The sequence below is a fragment of the Ostrea edulis genome, chromosome 1, assembly GCF_947568905.1.
Source record: "Ostrea edulis chromosome 1, xbOstEdul1.1, whole genome shotgun sequence".
NCBI lineage: Eukaryota > Metazoa > Mollusca > Bivalvia > Ostreida > Ostreidae > Ostrea > Ostrea edulis.
The window spans coordinates 66594497-66614523 of NC_079164.1; the positions used below are offsets into that span (position 1 = coordinate 66594497).

Genomic DNA, 20027 nt, shown 5'->3' on the forward strand with positions numbered 1-20027 from the left:
GAAAGGAAAAATAAGAAACATACGTTACTTTCATTGTTTATTATAACAAAGAGCAATCCAGGTTTCAAAACATGTGTCTGTTATTTCTATAAGAATCATGAGCATTTAAATAGCGAAACATCAATCTATCACTTTTGTTTTAATCGCACATTTATTGCAAATTAACAAATTCAGAAGAAAAGACACATTTGGTAAAAAATTTTCCTTGTCTACGTTATATTTCTATTAAAATTGGTATTTCCATTGAATTAAGTGATGTCGTTATGATTTTGCAACATCAATCGTAAAGAATAACTGATGGTGGCATCGTTTTGGCACAATATTTTCATGGATGTACTGTTGTGTAAGTGTTGAAACATACATTACATAATTATAGCGCTACTTCATTTACATACAAAAAAGCTATCGTTCTATATCTATTGCTAGTCTTTTGTTTTCATGTTTCATACATATTCAACTGTTCGAGAATATTTGTTAATCAATTTTATTTTTTTGCCATTTCAAAGATATTGAAAGTGATATCTAGTCGTTTATTTTGCGCTCTTAAAATCTTATTGCTGACTTTTACAGCAGATAATTTCTTGTTGTGTTGATTAAATATTTTCTTTGAAAACCTGTATTTATTGTCTTTCGCAAATTAGAAAAATATATGCTCAGACAATTCCAATACAAATTATGGAATAATACATGGAAAATTAATGTTTATCTTAAATATTATCATGTCAAGGACTCAGTAACGAAGGTTACATGTGAGAAAAATCTCGAAAAATATACCATACTTTGACCTACTGTAAAAAAAAATCTGTCATACTTAACTTGAAACAATTTGAGGTGAGTGTTCAACAGATATTTACCATATATATTTTGAATGGTCGATAAACTATGATTTTGAAACCCTCAATTGCACGCTTTTATTGACTTTGGGTGTATAACATAACAAGAGAGAAATATTTAAAAAAAAAAAAAAAAAAAAAAAAAATTTCAAGATACACGATAACATGAATTGCGACACTTTACGCATACTTCATGATACGCGCTAAGGCTTCAAGAAAAGTATGCTGGCGTGAAGCGTTGCTGTTCATCCCCTCATGTATTTTCAAACCTGAATCTATTTTTTATATTTACATTTTACTTTCATTTTTGTCGAAATGTTCCCAGCCGTTATCTAAAATAGTCGTACTACATTTATCAAGATTCATACGCACATTGTCCACATCCATGGGGGTGACCCCCACCCTATCATTTCAATTGGTAAAGATATCAAAGGTAAAAACATTGGAAATATAAATATTATATGATAATGAATGATAACATTGTCCCAATGTATATGACTTCTTTTGGGAATGTGGCTATGTTCAACCCTTTCTCGGAGATTTCAAATGAAAAAAGATATTTTAACACATGCTCATCAAAAACCAAGGATATTATTATAATTGTTTTCAGGGTGAAAATGTTATATCTAGATAATGAGCGTGTTATGAGAGCACTGAACATACAGTATGTACCTATTCGAAGTGATAACTGTGTTTTGTAAAATTCAACATACATAAATTCATTTTTCTTTTTTTACAAATGTTAACTCGTTCGTTCAATGTGTCTTTATGCAGAAAGGATTATTAAAGAGATATTTCAGGGTTAAGAAAAGTTGTGTTCAGCAGGGGATGTGCATTGAAGATTGTACGGTAGGAAGAAATAGCGACTATGTATGAAATCATATAATGTATAAGAAAATTAATTACTTATTAATTTCAAATGACAATGTTAACATATACTACGGCGAACAAGTGTGTGATTGTGTTTATTACAAGTAATCAGATTGTCATCTCCGACCGTAAAACATTCTGAAAATATATATTTTAGACATCAATTTCAATTCAAACATCTGAAGTTGTTTTTTTAAGCTCGATAGCTGCTCTCTCGATATAACTTTATGCACACACTGTAAAAACAAAGTTGTCCTTATCATGAGTAATATATTTGTGCTGGTCTGGGGGTTAGAGCGAATTATTCACAATGTCAATCTGCGGCCGATACGGGGATCCTAAAGAATGTTATTGATTATCACGAAATGTGGTTTCTTTTCTGGAGTTTAACACCCGCATGAAATAGAATGGCATGAATGTTGAACCTTTTTCGAAAACCAGGTAATATGATCAAATTATTATGAAGAAAAAAATCAGTCTTTAATTCTATGATATCCAAACCCCAACTTCGTTTAGTGTTGTGAATTAACTTATTAATGCACCTTATTTGGAGACAAATGCAGAGCTTTTTAGAAATACATTGTTTACCAAACATCTTTCAAACAGAATTTTTTCTCACTCATTTGACACACACAGAGGCAGCAAATGGAAAATTCCTGGGCAGCTTATCGAAAATACAAAATCACTTTTCTATAAACGACGGTCTTTCTGAATAATTTTAAAGTTGTTCACTTTCAATTCAACCTAATTTCAGGTTAGAAAATAAATTTATCTGCACTCAGCTACTGGGTTATTGGAATAGTTTTTGATATAGAAATTATTTATGTTAAAGTTATAACATTGTTTTAAATCACCAATTTACTCACCATACACTTCATATTTACGTCCATTCGACATTTTGTTATCTAGAATGCTTCACTAAAACCCAAAATCTAGTTCCCTCGTTTCGAATCAGGTCTGACGTAACATACAGTTTATGTACCCGGAAGTTAGTCCTGACATGCATTGATAGCTCACTATTTACATTACAAATCGCATTTTCCTCTTTGAACCAACCACTTTCAGCACGCGACACAGTCCGTTCATATTAACTATGAACGGATTATGAACTAGCTTAAAGCACGCGACTGAGAGAGCGTAATGATTTGAAAAAAATACAACATGTGTTACAAAGATCTTGCAAAGTCACACCTCGGATTAAGATTGCGAACTTACGTGGATTATCATCCCAAGCTTGTGGTCTCCTAGCTCCAAAATACAGTGCACCGTGCAATGTTGATAAAAGGCAGGATAGGACGAAGTGTGACGCCATGTCTGTAAATGACTTACGTCACAATACGAGTATGACAAAGGTGGATCTTAGGAGTTCGTTTTATGGGGAAAAAAATATTTCCTTACTTATACAAGCAATGTAAAGAAATGGTGATTAAGTAAATGAATATAAATATAAGAAATGAACATCACTTTTGAGCTGTTCATGGTCAATATGAACGGATTTGGATTTGAGGCAAATTCTCTGTGAATCGCTAGCGCGATTCACAGATTTTGCCTCAAATCCAAATCCGTTCATATTGACCATGAACAGCTCAAAAGTGATGTTCATTTCTTAAGTTTCCACTATTTGTTCTTTTCATTCGCCAAATCATTGAGCATTCTATTGTTATATGCATCCGTATGAAAGCCCATTGAGCTCATTTTCGCAACTTTCAGGGAAAAAATTCTCGTTATATCGCAAAATTTGCGTGTTATATAAAAAAAACCATGCCCGTTATTTCGTAAAACAAGCGCTTTAAAACACCAAATAAACATGTTAATTTGCAAAACCTACGTGCTATTTTGGGATTTTGACAATTTGGAAGTCCAAATGCAAGGTGAAGATAACAAACAGTGATCAATCTCATAACTCCTACAGTTATAACTCCTTCGGAACACTGGATTGCGAGAAATGGACTTTTTGGAATTTTTATAAGAGAAGCCTGTTCGGACAAAATAAAATAGGAAATCAAAGAGAAAAATGTAATATGATATAATTTTAATGCTTAAAAATCTTGAACACCTTCATGTTTTCCTATTGTATATTTTTTTCAAAAATACTTTCTCCTTATTTTACTGGATAAATGTTGAATAAATATTATTATATTTACAAACGCTTCGAAAAGGGGTGTTACATGCTTACTCATAATTAATCTCGTCTCACATTTTTGTGTACTTGTAAGTAATTTTCTAACGTGTAGATGTACACACAACATCTCACGTAAACGATCTCAATCCCTCTAATTATAATGATTAAAACATTCTAGGGAAGTTTTAAGTATGCTTGTCCCCAATAGAACAAGACTTTGCATGAGCAGTTACTTATCTTGTCTTTGCTAAGCGGAATGTAAACACATCGCCATATGCATTTTCACCACGGATGCTGAGACATGAAACTCTTCAATGTTTTATGTATTCCCACACGTTGTGCGCAGTATTCATGAATCGGGATTGCAATTAACGGAAAAGTGTGAATTCCGTACACTCGAGATGAGTACATTGGTCACAATATCATCTGAGGGAATTCGACCAAGTAGCTGTCAAATCGTCACTATCAGACAAATGGAAATTCCGACCAACATTACAGAGTTGCGAATATTCATTGGAATGGTGAACTATTTAGGAAGATTCATCCCTGAGTTAGCCTCGGTGATGAGTTCAATGACAGACCTGCTGAAATCCGAAAGAGTTTGGTTTTGGGACCAAGCACAGGCTAACACGTACACTCGTGTTAAAGATGCTCCAGTGTGGGCATTCTATGATCAACAGAAGCCAATTGTTGTCAGTTCAGATGCTAGCAGTTTCGGCTTAATTGCTGTGATAAAATTTAGAACTTCATTTCAAAATTAAGGATTATCTCCCTCATACATAGCTCTTATCCTTAGACGATTTTGACTCCACTTTTTTGCGCTCTATTTTCCCCTAAAATAGCTCTAGGAGGTTTACTGTTATTTCGGATTTCAAACATTTTGGTTGAGCATCATTGAAAAGTCATTCATATTTGTCGAAATGCGCATCTGGTGCATCAAAATTGGTACCGTATAAGTTTTACATGCAACACTTTTTCAGGCGGAAGATGATGGATTCAAGCAAGTGACATACTGTTCAAGGAAGTTGACCAATGCTGAATTGAAATATGCTCGGATCGAAAAAACTGCTTACCTTCGCTTAAAACATATGAGCAGTTTTCGCGCTGCTTAGTAGAACTAAAGTCGTTTAAACAACTTACAAACCACTGGTATCTTTGAGCAATACCCAAGACTTGGACAAAGCTATTTTATGCTGTCAGTGCATGCTCGCGTGACTTTGAGGATACAGCTTGCATGCAGAACATGTTCCAGGAAACACTTCGTACTTCCTGATGCACTTAGAAAAAGTACAATCGAAAGGCAAGAACAGAGTGAGGCGATACAGAGGAGGTCGAACACAATGCTGATTCACTAGACTTCGAGTCCACAGTCAGAGATATTACTAAAGCTAATACAGCAAGCTACAGTTGGAGACATCATCCCGCAGGAGGCACTCAACCACACAAGACATGAATGGCAGATGTACATAAATTAGATCACCAGAATGGAGTTGTGAGACTATTTTGTATCGCGCGGTGAACTGTCTGTGTCGAGAGGACCAAGTCTGTTCAGAAATCGAATTCTTATCCCAGATTCACTTAGAAATTAAATTGCGTTGAATATCCATGATGGACACCTTGGACTTCCGAAATGCCGAGCAAGAGCTCGGGATTGGTTTTGTGGCCTGATATCGTGTAGGATATTTCAAATGTTATAAATCTCTGGGAAATTTGCCAAACTCACCGCCAATCTCCCCCAAGAGAACTATTGAAGTACACCGCATTACCGAGTCGACCATGACAGAAATTTGCGGAAAACCTGTGCGAATTAAATTAAAGCACTTCTTGGTAGTCATACACTATTTCTCTTGATTCATCGAGATTGTTTTTCCTCAGCCGATCGCAGTGTGTCATGTATTTGGCAAAATGAAGAATATGTTTGAACGATAGGGAATACCTGAAGATCTCGTTTCAGAAAACGGTACACAGTTTACATCAGAAGCATTTAATTATATAATTCAAGAATGTACCGTAAACTACAAATTCTCACAGATATTTACGACTCTTCATCACCCACAATTAAAGGTGAAGATAACGAACAGTGATCAATCTCATAAATCCTATAACCAATACAAAATAGATAATTGGGCAAACATGGATCCCCTGGACACACCAGAGGTGCGATCAGGTGCTTGGTAGCAGTAAGCATCCCCTGTCGACCGGCCACACCCGCCGCGAGCCCCACATCCCGATTAGGCAATCTAATGAAAGACAGAAAGCGCAGCCAAGATTTCCAAGGTGACATCTTGAAGACATTGCCACCCTACCGCAACACACCAATAGCAGCGACAGGTCGATGTCCAACAGAACACATGATGGGACGTAAATTTCGTACAACTATTCCGAAACTCTAGAATTAGAATAGATGGACTGGCCGTGATGATGATTTCTTCAGTGACCTTCAGTACAAGGAACATTATATATCTAATTATGATGACCATAATAATTCTAGTCCATTAGCTAAAGTTCAGCCATAAGATTCTGTCAGGATTAAGTCTGACAGAGAAAATCTCTGACTGACCCATGAAACTGTTCTAAAGGCAGATCCAAAAACAAGCCTTTCATATACATTAAAGACACCCAGAAGTTCATATCGCGGACGTCGTCGACACTTTCAGATAGATTCTCATCGATACCAGAAACCGGAAAGCGGAAAATTTCATTCCAGATACGGATACAGATCCACTATTTGTTGCTTAATAAACATTGTTGCGACTAAAGCAGTCTATCAACAAAAGTGACATTTCTGTAACTCCGCTGTCACTGAAATTAGACGTGCAGAGGACATATTGTCCAACATCCGAAGGCTTTGGATGATCGCAACAATGAACGACTAGTGCATAGACAAATTGATTAATCCGAAGTAGATGACTCGTATTGGTTTTCAGGTCAAAAGTTCTTTTAATGTAAAACTTATACGGTACCAATTTTGATGCACCAGATGCGCATTTCGACAAATAATGTCTCTTCAGTGATGCTCAACCGAAATGTTGGAAATCCAAAATAACTATGAAGTTTTAGAGCTAAATATAGCCAAAAACAGCGTGCCAAAAAAGTGGAGTCAAATTCGTCCAAGGATAAGAGCTATGCACGAGGGAGATAATCCTTAATTTTGAAATGAATTTCTAAATTTTATAACAGCAATTAAATATACATCCGTATTTTCAAGCTAGTAACGAAGTACTGATTTCAATGGAGGTAGAGGGCATACATGTTTTACAAAAATGTATTGTTTATCAGTTACCTGTGCCGTATTACATATCACATGTAAGTGAATAATGAGGAATTGTACAGATGACCATGGACATTGATATCAACACTGCTTTGTAATCTTTACCGTACCTTCTTTGAGGGTTTAACAATCGAACATGAGTAAACACCAGGACACAAAAACAAAGTTTATTCATCACCAGAATACATAGAATGAAAATCAGAGAGACAGTGACGTGTTGTTAGGCTGTCAAGGTACAAAAAATGCTTCTAATACAAGACTTGTCTTGTCATGTCGAATTAATTACATAACACAACTACAAATTGATACCGCTGCACGAAAATAGTGGACAGATTCTTTGTTACTGTAGCTATTGTACATTTACAAAAATCACACATTGTGAAACACAAGTGGGAAAAGGACATCCTGAAACTGGTATGTATACATGTGTAGACGAAACACACTGCTTAGACTGCCTATTGACATTTAGAAGGGAGATATGTCCTCGTCCACAATTTCTTCTCCTAGAAGTCCCAAGGATTCTTTGTTGTGAATTCTAAGATATTAAATGGGTCTCTTGTAGTGAAGCCAAAGCGATCTTTTTCAGATTGCCAAACAGTGAAGTACATGACAGCCAACAGACTGATATATACCAGGCCGACTCCAAGGGAGATCAGCGTCAGAATCATAGCCCTTGTAGCACTGGATTGTCCACCAGCGTGATCTCCGACCTCATAACGAATTCTTGCCTAAAACAAGATCGGCATTGGCAATGAATTTTGCATGACCATTTAAATGATAATAAATCATCTTATAAATATAAGGTTTTTTTGTGCGGGTGATTTCATCAAGGTGATTTCACATAAAATGTTCGTTTGATTGTGCTGTTCAATGAAATTATCAGGTGAACTCTAAACTTCATGATGTAGATCAAAAGAAAATTATGCCGAAGAAGTTTTCTTCCTCCATTTTATCTCATGATGTAATGAACGCTCGGTTTAGGTCTTTGACACACCTCAATGCAGTATATCAGTTTGATTATTATCTTGTAATTACATCAATTAGATGTTCCAACACTTCCAAAATATGATGAAATAGTAATTCCTATGCATGAGCAATTGCATGAATAATGCCAATTAATAAATAAATCTATAAATGTTTTTGTAACACAAAAACCCCAAACCATAAAACAAAAGAAAGTACTGCTCCTCTTTTTGAAGATTTACATTAAAATTTCCGGAATGGTCAAGAAAAATGAGTATCCTTACGTTGACTGCTGCCATAATGGCACAGATTCCAGTGGGCCAAAAACAGAACAAGCAGGATAAGACGGCGGGAACCAGCCAATCACTCCCTCTGTGGATTACTACAGGAGTAGCTACGTTGTTGGTTACCTAAAATACAAATATTCCCCGTTTGTCAATAATGTAATGTTGATGCTACAAGAGTCCCTCCTATAATATCCATTATTTCTGAGCCCAATTGCACAAACGCTCTCTCTCTCTCTCTCTCTCTCTCTCTCTCTCTCTCTCTCTCTCACACACACACACACACAGATATATATATATATATATATATATATATATATATATATAGGCAAAGCACTTAAATGACCAACGACACGAACAACCAGATTGTCAAATTTTCGGGACGACCTGTTCCTTCTTCAGTTCAAACGAAAAGAATTACATAATTGTGGCCAATATTAACAGAGAATAATGACAAAACTACATATAAATACAACTAGTACTACAACTAGTACGACAACTAGTACCACAACTAGTACTACAACTGCACTAAATCTACATATAAATACAACTAGTACTACAACTGCACTAAATCTACAAACGTATTTACATCGCAGTTAGTTCCGGTCACCGTACTTCATCAAGTCGATATACATTTTCACGAAGTTGTAAATTCATTTTGTTTCGAGTTAAAATCCTAGTCTGAGGAATGAGGAGAGAAAGAAGGAGAGAAGAAAAAAGGCGAAATGAAGAGATAATACATGTACCCCTGTCCATCCCCCATCCAGTCCTCGCCATTGTAGTACTTTTTGTCTGTATACTGGTACATGTATACATAATCATATGACCGGTTGCATATGTGTACTTCACACAATTACAACTCAGCGGTTGATCCACGAATCACGTAAGCCCGGTTTAATGCTGGGTGAGTCGGAGTTACCTGAACTGTAATTCCGTTGCTCGCTTCAAAGCTAAACCAGGTTTACCTGATCCAAACTTTCGACTGTACAAAGAGAAGGATGTCGAAAAATTGCAAGTCTCCAAATTTTACTGCAATTTAGAAAAGTCAGTTTTATTGGAGAAATAATTGGTACCATGTATGCTACTTTGTTGCATAACGCTCATTGGACATATAAAATTCTGTTTCCAGCAGAACATTCTATATGATTATTGTCCAAAGAAGTTATTGCACGCGAAAATTTCTTAATGATTCTTGACCCAGCACATTTGTGTACCCCAAACACACGTCCATTTACTGATAACAGATGTCCAATTGCATAATATCTCAAAGTTATAAAAAGTTGATTCAATGGAGAGACTGATGAATTGTGCAGATTTCCATTGCCCGAATCGCAATCAATATGGTCTAGAATACTAATAGACAAAAAGCCTTTTTGCTAAGTAGAAATCTATCTATACAAGAGCGTCACAGGCCTTATCGGCCACCTGAATACTAGTTAAAAGTATCACTAGTACCAAGGGTATGAAATCTAGAGAAAAAATCCTGTTCTGAATATCTAGCTAAATTCTGATATTCAGCAACAGTATAAAACAAGCTGTGTTCTTAAAACAAGTGCAGACACTGATGAAAGGCTTTACAAAATGTAATATATGTACTAACATTAAACGATATTTCGCAAATTCTATGGTCGTTATAACGATCTAGTTTGCCAATACAACCTATCATTGGGTCAAATGCTGTCTGACGTGTTTCATACCGATTGTTAAGCGGTTCTTATCACATTGACTTTGACTACAGATAACTGCGTTTACCTGATCAAGGTATAGGGCTCACGGCGAGTGTGACCGGTCGACAGGGGATGCTTACTCCTCCTAGACACCTGATCCCACGTCTGGTTTGTCCAGGGGTCGTGTTTGTCCAACTCTCTATTTTCATTGCATATAGGAGTTATGAGAATGATCACTGTTCGTTATCTTCACCTTTCATGACTAATTTGGACCCGCCTTAGAGTCGAAACCCTGGAGCTGCGAAATTCACCATTTTTGTAAATCCTTTTCTGTTATTCCTAAATATGCATTTAGATTTATAGAGTATCAGCAAACTTAAAGAGGTCCCTCAAATTCTGAACCAAATCCTTACCCCTAGGATCATGAAATTTTCAATTTTGATAGAAGACTATCTACTCCTTCTAAATATCTATTTAGTTTCAAGTTGGTATCAATGGCGTTCAAGCAGATATCATTTATATGTTTTGCACATATATATACTATATATACCAAGTTTGGCCCCCACCCTGGAGTCAGAACCACTACCCCGGGGATCCTGAAAGGTACAATTTTGACAGAGGTCTTCCTGCTCTATATCATTTTGTATTTAGTTTTTCATAACAATATGCAGTTGTAGAGAAGATTTTTGAGAATTGGTCAATTTTTGCCCTACCCCTGAGGCCCCAGGGTGCATGAGTCCTGAAATTTACAATTTATGTTCCAAATGTGCCAAAGATTCTTCATATCAAATTTGAAAAGAATTGGAATGGCAGTTATCAAGAATTTAAAATTTTCTGTTGTTCATAATTCTAATAACTGACCATTTTGGCCTTACACTGATACCAAAACCCTACCCCCTGGAATCATCAAATTTATAATTTTGGTAAAGGACTATCTGCTCTTCTTCAACATCTATTCAATTTCAATTTATTAGAGGCCTTCCTGTTCAACATTACTATGCATTTAGTTTTTCTTACACATGTGCAGTTGTAGAGAAGATGAGTTTTTAAAATTGGTCAATTTTTGGCTCGTCCATAAGGCCCCAAGGGTGCTGGAGTCCTGAAATTTACAATTTATGTCCTCCTTGTCCCAAAGATGTTTCATATCAAATTTGAAAAGAATTGGAATGGTAGTTATCATGAAGTTAAAATTTTCTATTGTTCACTCATTTAATAACTGACCATGTTGGCCCTACCCTGATATCAAAACCCCTACCACTGGAATCATTAATTTTACAATTTTGATAAAGGACTACCAGCTCTTTCTAAATATCCATTTATTTTCAATCTAGTATCAATAGCACTAAATAAGATGTTATTTAAGTGATTTACACATAAACATTAAATGCTAAGTTTAGCCTCACCCTGGAGTTAAAACCCCTATCCCGGGGATCATGAAAATTACAATTTTTGTAGAGGCCTCATTACTCTACATCACTATGCATTTAGTTTTTCTTACATATGTGCAGTTTTTTGAAAATTTGTTTATTCTTCGCCGTTTTTGCCCCGCCCCTAAGGCGCTAGGGTCCAGGGGCGCGTTTTACATAAGAACTTACGACTTACGACAAACTTTACATCCTGGAATTTTTCGGTTTATTGTAAGATCATTCACTCAAAAATGCAAAATATTTCTTTAAAATGTTGAAAATTAAGCCTCGGAAAAGTTTTACTTTATTCACTTAAAGTAATAACTGTGTAATACAATTATTGTGACTTTGCCGTAAGTTGTTTTGTAAAACGGGCCCCTGGAGTCCTGAAATTTACAATTTATGTCCTTCTTGCCCAAAAGATGCTTCATACTAAATTTGAAAAGAATTGGGATGGTAGTAATCAAGAAGAAGTTAAAAATGTTCACTTGTTAACGCACGAGGACGGACGACAACCAATTGCAATAGGTCACCTGAGTTAACTCAGGTGACCTAAAAATCTGTATCATTACAATTCGTGAAAGGATCCAATTACAAGAAGCTGGGTTTAAACCACCTGTACACCTGGTTCATCATTTACCTGCCTGCACCGCGTAAAACTGGATTCAAACCAGGTATCATTGATCGGGGGTTTAATCCCGAGATACGCAACCGGCCAATAATGAACCGACAGTTTTTCTATTATCAAATGCAATATTCCTACACTTGCAAATTATAATCATAATTTCAAACCTTGATATAACCTCGGACTTGTCCAAGGTACTTGCTGATAATGACCAGTGACTTACGACAACATTCGTGGAAGTTGAAATCGGATAACCATAGGTTGTATGCTGCTGTCCATAGGCCGGGGGCTGCTGTCCATAGGCCGAGGGCTGGTTGTAACCCGCATTGTACGCTAAAATTCAAGATGGAGTCACATTTAATCTTCCCGGATCTACAATATACTAGTAGTTATTTCCTAAGAAAATTAATACTTCATACTTTTTCAATGATGAATTTTGACAAAATTATATCAGATTAATTTGGCTGCAAAAGGATACTTACGATCATCTGACTTCTGTGTAGGCTCGGGGGGTTGTCCATGGGGTACACCATTGGCTGAAAAGTAAAATTGTTCGTGTTCTACTTAAACAATTAAAACAATTAGACGAGACACAATTGATGTATCCAGACAATTAAAACAATTAGACGAGAGACAATTGATGTATCCATTTCGTCGACATTTTCAATCGCACTGCTACGCTCAATTATTACATACCATTGATCCCTGATTAACCTGATTAGCATTTATTGGGGGAGGGGCGCAACAAGCGCTAGGGATCTTGGTTTAAGGTTGGCAAGGGACCAAGATCGCATCTTAGACATGTCATGATTGTAATCCTAGGATATACAAGATGCATCTTGACCTGGCCAAGGTTGTAAGATGGGAACTAGGTTTAATATGTTGGCAATGGGCCAAGATGACATCTTGCTCAGGCCATGATTGTAATCATGAGATGACTATGATGCATCTTGACTTGGCTATGATTTTAAGTTGGAAGTTGGGATATGACCAAGTTGACATCCTGGGTTGTCAACATGGGTAGGTCAGGATTGATACAATGGATTACATAGAACACACAGGCACTCGACGATTTAAATATCTATAATTAAAAAATTTGTCTTCCTGTAAACGTCGCGTGCATGTGATAGAACATGAATTGGGGTTCCCCTATGGTTTTACATACATTACTTCCCTGTGTAGAATGAAAATGTATGCATTACAGGTTGAGAAAATCTATAAGTACGATTTCCTTTTCAAACAAGTTTTACTATTTTTACCTCATCTTCACAAGTCAAAGGTTATTGATTCGTTACCTTGACTTGTGACGATATTTTTACCTGAGTAATTATACACTTGTAAATACCTGTGTGACCAGTTTTCATGTAGCGGGTAATTACTAAACATGTAGGGAGTTGTTTGTATTTGATCATTCGACTGCGTGGATTTCAGTCACAATACCCCCCCCCCCCTCCACCACCACACACACACACACCGCTCGCTCCCATGGTTTTGTGTTGGTTGCGTTGTATATTTTTAGTAAATGGAAAAGCATTATATTGAATGTTGAGCAATGACATCAATAAAATACGCGGGTCTTATAGCTGGATATGAATAATATCTGTTCGGTTGACATTGGTCGAAGTAGAATATATAATCTAGCTACAGAACTGTAGCTCTCTAACGAAATATTGGGACACATCAGAGATCAGTGCGTGATCAGTCCCAATATTTTCTCAGACAGCTACAGTTTTGCAGCTAGATATAAGCTTCTTTCCTTATTTCATTTGTTTTTCTGCGAGCGTATCATGATTTCAAGAACGCGATGACTTAGTATTAGAATGTGTTAAACCGATTTAGTTTAAATGCACATTAAGATAGAAAATATTCATTCTTATATCTAGTTGTAACATCGAATCAAGAATATAACCTTAAAAACCCTGGACCACAAGCAAGAAATCCTGAGGATCAATGATGTGAGTGGCGACTCTATTTAACATCATTCTGCATAAAACCTACTCCACAATGAGCTGAATAATTTCATCTCAAATTTAGATTTAAACAGAATTTAAATCAGGCAGAAATTTAATCTCTAGAATCAATTACATCACTTACATTATCAAAATTTCAAAAATAAACTCTGGGTGAAATTGTTCTCAAGTTACGAACTGACCCAAAATTAATGTACTGTTTCTTATTACAGAGACTCTCCATTGTTTTTTAATTCAAAGTTCATATAATAGTAGTAAATGTATGCTTGGTGGAAATATAGGTCACTTAGTAGCTGCAGAGCTAGAGTTCTCTGCTATAGTTCTGAAGCTAGGCACCATGATGACATCATTGAAATCCATTCATTACGTCCAACATGTATAATCCGATTTAGATTTGTAAGTGTTCATGATAATTTTGATTTGATTTCAACAGTATTTTATTCATATATATATAGAAAATACATACATAAATAGGATTAGGCAGCAGGCACAATGCCTATATAAGCCCTCCCCATAGGTCAAAGATCAGTTATGACAAAATAAAATTAATATAGTACATGAAAATATAACAAAGTGATTGAAGAAAAAGAAATTTACAAATAAGAGAAAAATTAAACAATTATAAAAAGGGAGAATATGACTATGTGCCGGTTAAGTTAAGAATATAACAATTAATACATACAATATTTTGGATTCAGAAGTACATGTATATTTAGCTGTAGAGTGAAGTATTGGCTCTTTTCGTAATGTTCGCATGCAGGAGTTATCGTTCGTGTGGGACGGTATATATGGACTTCCGGTAAAGAGTATACAAAGCACCCATTTACATTTTATGGTATAGATTAGCTTATTAATACATTACAGCCTAGCCATTATCTCCTAACACTGCCGTTGAATACATCACATATTTCAAAAATTGCAAATACAAATATTTTCTCGAGTAAGTCATTTAAAAGTAGCAACAAACTCAAAGTTGCACAACATGTGCAGTATACGGCGGTCGGCTCCATTCTAACAGATAAACACATCAGACATATTGAAAATATATTTTAAAAAATTGTATTCAGGTTGGCCCAGGAAATCCAATACATTTCCTAAATCAGATCCACCCCTTATGATAACCTTCGATTTACGGCGCAGGATTATTTTGCTTACAGTTGAGCCTTGAGGTCTTAAATTAAATATCGCTGAAGATTGCATCGGAGGTCAAAATTCTACAATAATGTAATATATGAAAAAATGAAATAGAATAAACCCTAAAAATATAATAAAAATCATAACATATTTTCCCACTCATAATCTTATTAAGGCAGACTTCTCTTGCCGAACTAATCATATCATTAGTAGGCTACGGGGTTAGATGCTATTTCTGTAAAGCTGTTGAAAATTAGCTCAGGTTTTAACATATCTGTTAAACATATCTATAAAAAGTGGTGTGGTTGCATCCGAATGGAAAAAAGTTAGAGTTACCCCTCTTTTTAAATCTGGTGACAATTTTATGGTGAACAATTATCGACCCGTGTCAGTTTTAGCAATCGTGAGCAAAATTATAGAAAGGCATGTTTTTAACTAATTTTACGAGTATTCGGATAAAACAATCTTTTAACGGAACATCAATCCGGTTTAAAGACCAAAGCATTCTTGTGAAACAGCACTTCATAACATCATTGATAAATGGTTAAGTAATATAGATAGTGGCAAATTAACAGGTGTTCTTTTTATTGATCTTAGTAAAGCCTTTGACACTGTAAACCACCAGGTATTGTTACACAAGCTTTTATCATTTGGTATTTGTCAAAATTCTTTTAAATTGTTTCAGTCTTATCTTAGCGGAAGATCACAATGTGTGTTAGATGGAAAGGTGTTTTGTCAGATGTAAAAGATGTTACAATAGGAGTGCCTCAGGGGTCCATATTGGGTCCATTGTTCTTCATTTTATTTGTTAACGATTATCCTAAATGCCTAAAGCACTCAAATGTCTCTATATATGCAGATGATACATCTCAGAATGTTTCACATCAATATATTGATGCTATTGAGCAAAGGTTACATGATGATCTTTTAAACTCTATGAAATGGATGGAAAGTAATAAACTTATGATGAATTTAGAGAAAACACAATGTATGTTGATTGACACTGCACAAAAACTCTCAAAGTGTAGAAAAATGTGTATCAAAGTAGGATATATTGTTTTAGATACTGTTAAAAACTTCTTGGTGTGCAAATAGATGAATGTCTAACCTGGTCTGTACATATTGATTTTTTATGCAAGAAACTTTCACAGAAAATAGGCATTTTACCTCGTCTGCAAACTTTTATGTCAAATGCAGCATTATTGAAAATTTATGACACTGTTATATTTCCTCATTTTAATTATTGTTGCAGTTTGGTGCTCAGTCAAAACAGAGTTTTTATGGACAGACTTTTGAAATTACAGAAAAGGGCAGCCAGAATTATATTGAAGGTGAAAGTAACTCAGACTTCTACAGCTGATATTTTTAGTGTTATTAAATGGATGCCTGTTCATGATTATTTTGTATATAGAAAACTTGTGCTTGCTTTTAAGGTTCTTAATAACATGACACCAGAATATATGAACGTTTTTAGTTTTGTCAGCCAAGTTAGTTCCAGAACGTGGCATTTTATATTTACCAAAAGTTCGAACTGAATATTATAAACGGTCTTTTAAGGTATCCTCCACAATTTTATGGAATCAGTTGCCCGAGTCTGTCAGAAGCTGTGGTTCTATTACATCTTTTAAATCAGCATATTTGCAGCATTATTACTCAAATAGGTGATACATGTATATAGATATGATGTATATGTTTATTTTTCCCCAGTGATATTGTGTGTATATTTTATGTATATATCTTATATTATGTTATCTATTTTTCTATTCTCTCATTTATCTGTCTGTGAATATGTTTTATACAGGACCACAATGTAAACTAGTCATTTGTACTAATTGTGCTATCCTGTCTAAATAAAAGAATTTATTATTATTATCATTATCAACAATAACAAAAAGCGAAGTGTCGTCTGCAAATAGTCTAACAGGATTTTGTAATTTTTGGAGATGTCATTAATATATAATAGGAACAAAAATGGCCCTAGAACAGATCCCTGAGGAACGCCTGAATTTGTAGATCGTGAAGAAAATGTAAAACCATCCAGGACTACTTGTTGTGACCTGTTTGTTAAATAGTTTTCAACCCATTTTATAATTTGTCTGGACATACCATAGTTTTGTAACTGATAAAGAATACCATTGTGCCATACTCTGTCAAAGGCTTTTGAAATGTCGCAAAAAATAAACCTTATATCTTTACCTTTGTCCATATTTGAAATAATTGTGTTATAAATTTCAATAAGTTGATTAGTTTTTGAATCATTGGGTTGGAAACCAGATTGATATTTGTAGATGATATTAGGATCCAAAACATAATTGTAGAGATGCTTAACTATGATTCTTTCAAGTATTTTACACAGGGTTGGTGTAACTGAAATCGGTCTGTAGTTGTTGACTTCTTGTGCACTACCTTTGTTTTTATAAATTGTTGAGATATTAGCTGATTTCCATGATTGGAAGTTTGCCAAGAGAAAGTGACATGTCAAATTAACAGTGCTTCCCAAGGTCTTCTGGTACTTATTGGACATTTGGTCCAGTAATGGTCGAGTTATTACTGGACCACATTACATTTTACCAGACCAAAATTTTATCTGCAAATTAATCCCCTATTGGGGCCCCACCTTACCCTTGGGGCCATGGTTTTGACAAACTTGAATTTACACTATATCAGAAAGCTTAATATTTCATGTAAATTTGAACTTTCTGGCCCAGTGGTTCTTGAGAAGATTTTTAAAGATGTCCCCTATATATTCCCATGTTAACCTTTGATCCCCTATTGTCACCCTACCCTACCCCTGGGGGCCATGATTTTAACAAAATGTCAGGAAGCTTTCATGTAAATTTGAATTTCTGTCTCAGAATGGCATCGGCGACGTACTTTATTAGCCCAAGCATTTCACTTCAGATTCGTCAGTGGAGTAAACTTTTCCAACCCGTGTTCAACACCAGTGTTATGAAATACACGTTTTTTTAAAACTCGAGCAATTCGCGTAACTCAAATCAAACGTGTCCACGTTGTTCAAGTACTTCTTGATCAGTTTAAACGCTTTATTTACTTGTTATTTATTACCTAATTCAAACGTTTCAAAGACGTCTGTAATTTCACGGGATATTGCTCAAGATGATTGCAAGTTTGATAAATATTTGAGTGTTTAAATCATCGGACACTTGGTCCAGCCAACAACTGATATTGATCGGACCAAAAAGAAAGGTCCGACGGACTTTCGGAATCACTGTCAAATAAATATAATTTGTATATGGAAGTGGCAATATTTTTTAGTATTAATGGGGATATACCAACTGGACCTGGGGTTTATTAGTATTCAGTATGGGAAGTTGATCAAGTACTTCCTGATCAGAGATGATAAAATCATCAAGGTGAAAATTAGTAGGTGGTCCGGGTCCATGCAGTGGTAAGTTAGATTATTGGTCCATTGTAGAGATGTTTGAAAAGAAGGTCTTAAATGCATTTGCTTTTTCTATAGGGTGAAATATTTGATAGGTGGTAATGGCTTATGAACATTTCGTAATTTTGACAGGGATTTAACAATCCTCCATCATTTACCTGGTGGTATTGATTTGTTAAGGACAAAGGACGTTATTGGCCAAAATTGGCCGCGCTTCAAAAACCGATCAAATTTTGCAGGTAGAAAGATTCATCGATAACTTTGTTGTTTAAAAATGCATATTTTTCCCAGTGTAACGGATTATTTGATCTAACACTCATTGATAAGATTTACAAACTGCAATTTGTTGGCAGTTGATAAAACGGGGAGACTTCGGAATTTCCTTCTTTATGACAAAATGTCGAAATCAATTCTTGTTTCCAATTTAATTTTAATCCTGTTCGGGTTCTGTTACCACGTACTTCACATGCAGGTAATAAACAAAACCCAAACAAATGATTTAAATTAGATTTTGTTTCACACCTTTATTTGTGTAAATGTCATTAATGCTAGGCATTTCTAAAATTTGGTTTTAAATCGATAAATCAAACAAGCAGAAATAGAGAAAGAAAAAAAAAACTATGATTTTATCATATTCAAATTCCATCTCATTTATTAAATAACTGATGAAAACAACTTGTTTGACGGAACGTGCAGAGTATTGTTAATGCTTTATCTCGGATAGGCATTTTTGTTCGTTGTTTGGCACAAATCTCAAAAACTTCAACACCAAGACCACAGAAACATTTCTGGACAGTTCACTTTTCTATTATGCTTTTGAATCATCTTAGAATTGCACTTTCAGCCTATAATAAATCTATGCTCAGCTACTGGGTAATAAGGGATAATTTTTAATAACATAGTAATTCTTTTTCTTAATGTTAGAATATCATTTTATATCACCAAATTTACTCACCATCCACTTCGTATTTATGTCCACTCGACATCTTTTCTAAAATGCTTCACTAAAACCCAAACAGTTTGCTTGTCATCGAATCAACTCTGACGTAGTATATTGTTTGTCGAAAACTCCGTTCACACTACGTTATAGCCGTGGTTGTAAATCATATATCAACCAATCAGGGATGTCCCATAAATTTTGTAGATAAAATAAAAACCACCCGGATGTCATCGCGTGGCTTGTAGTGGAATAACCCGAGGATTGCTGATTTGGACAAAACTGCAAATTCTGTATCAATAAAAGTTATTGTAACTTTATTGATACAGAATTTGCAAGTATAGCATTTGTTGTTAAACCAGGCTGAAGCTAGCAGCCACTAACCAGCTAATAAGCACGTAGAAGCTAGCAGCCACTAAGGAAAATCATCAAAGGACTGAGAGTACTCATAGAAAAATATTTAATTTGTAACCTATTCTAAAGGAAATTTTTAATTTAATTAATGTTTTGAATTAATAAATGTCAATCGCAACACTCATGGG

The 20027-nt window shown here is 35.2% G+C and overlaps 1 protein-coding gene across 4 annotated transcripts in view; it reads right to left on the minus strand.

Moving 5' to 3' along the window:
- Positions 1-19716, minus strand: part of LOC125646830 (proline-rich transmembrane protein 1-like) — a 36891-nt gene extending 17175 nt beyond the window's left edge. The window contains exons 1-5 of one of the 4 annotated variants that reach the window (XM_056157155.1): positions 19504-19703; positions 12524-12577; positions 12265-12374; positions 8344-8469; positions 7250-7824 (exon numbers count right to left, since the gene is read on the minus strand). In XM_056157155.1, coding sequence (XP_056013130.1) covers positions 7600-7824; positions 8344-8469; positions 12265-12374; positions 12524-12577; positions 19504-19534 — 546 coding nt within the window. In that variant the 5' untranslated portion in view covers positions 19535-19703 and the 3' untranslated portion in view covers positions 7250-7599. Of the gene's footprint in view, positions 1-2569; positions 2901-7249; positions 7825-8343; positions 8470-12264; positions 12375-12523; positions 12578-19503 lie in introns of those variants that run through there. The other 3 variants (XM_056157153.1, XM_056157148.1, XM_048873401.2) reach the window with 3 other exon arrangements.
- Positions 19717-20027: the final 311 nt, after the last annotated feature.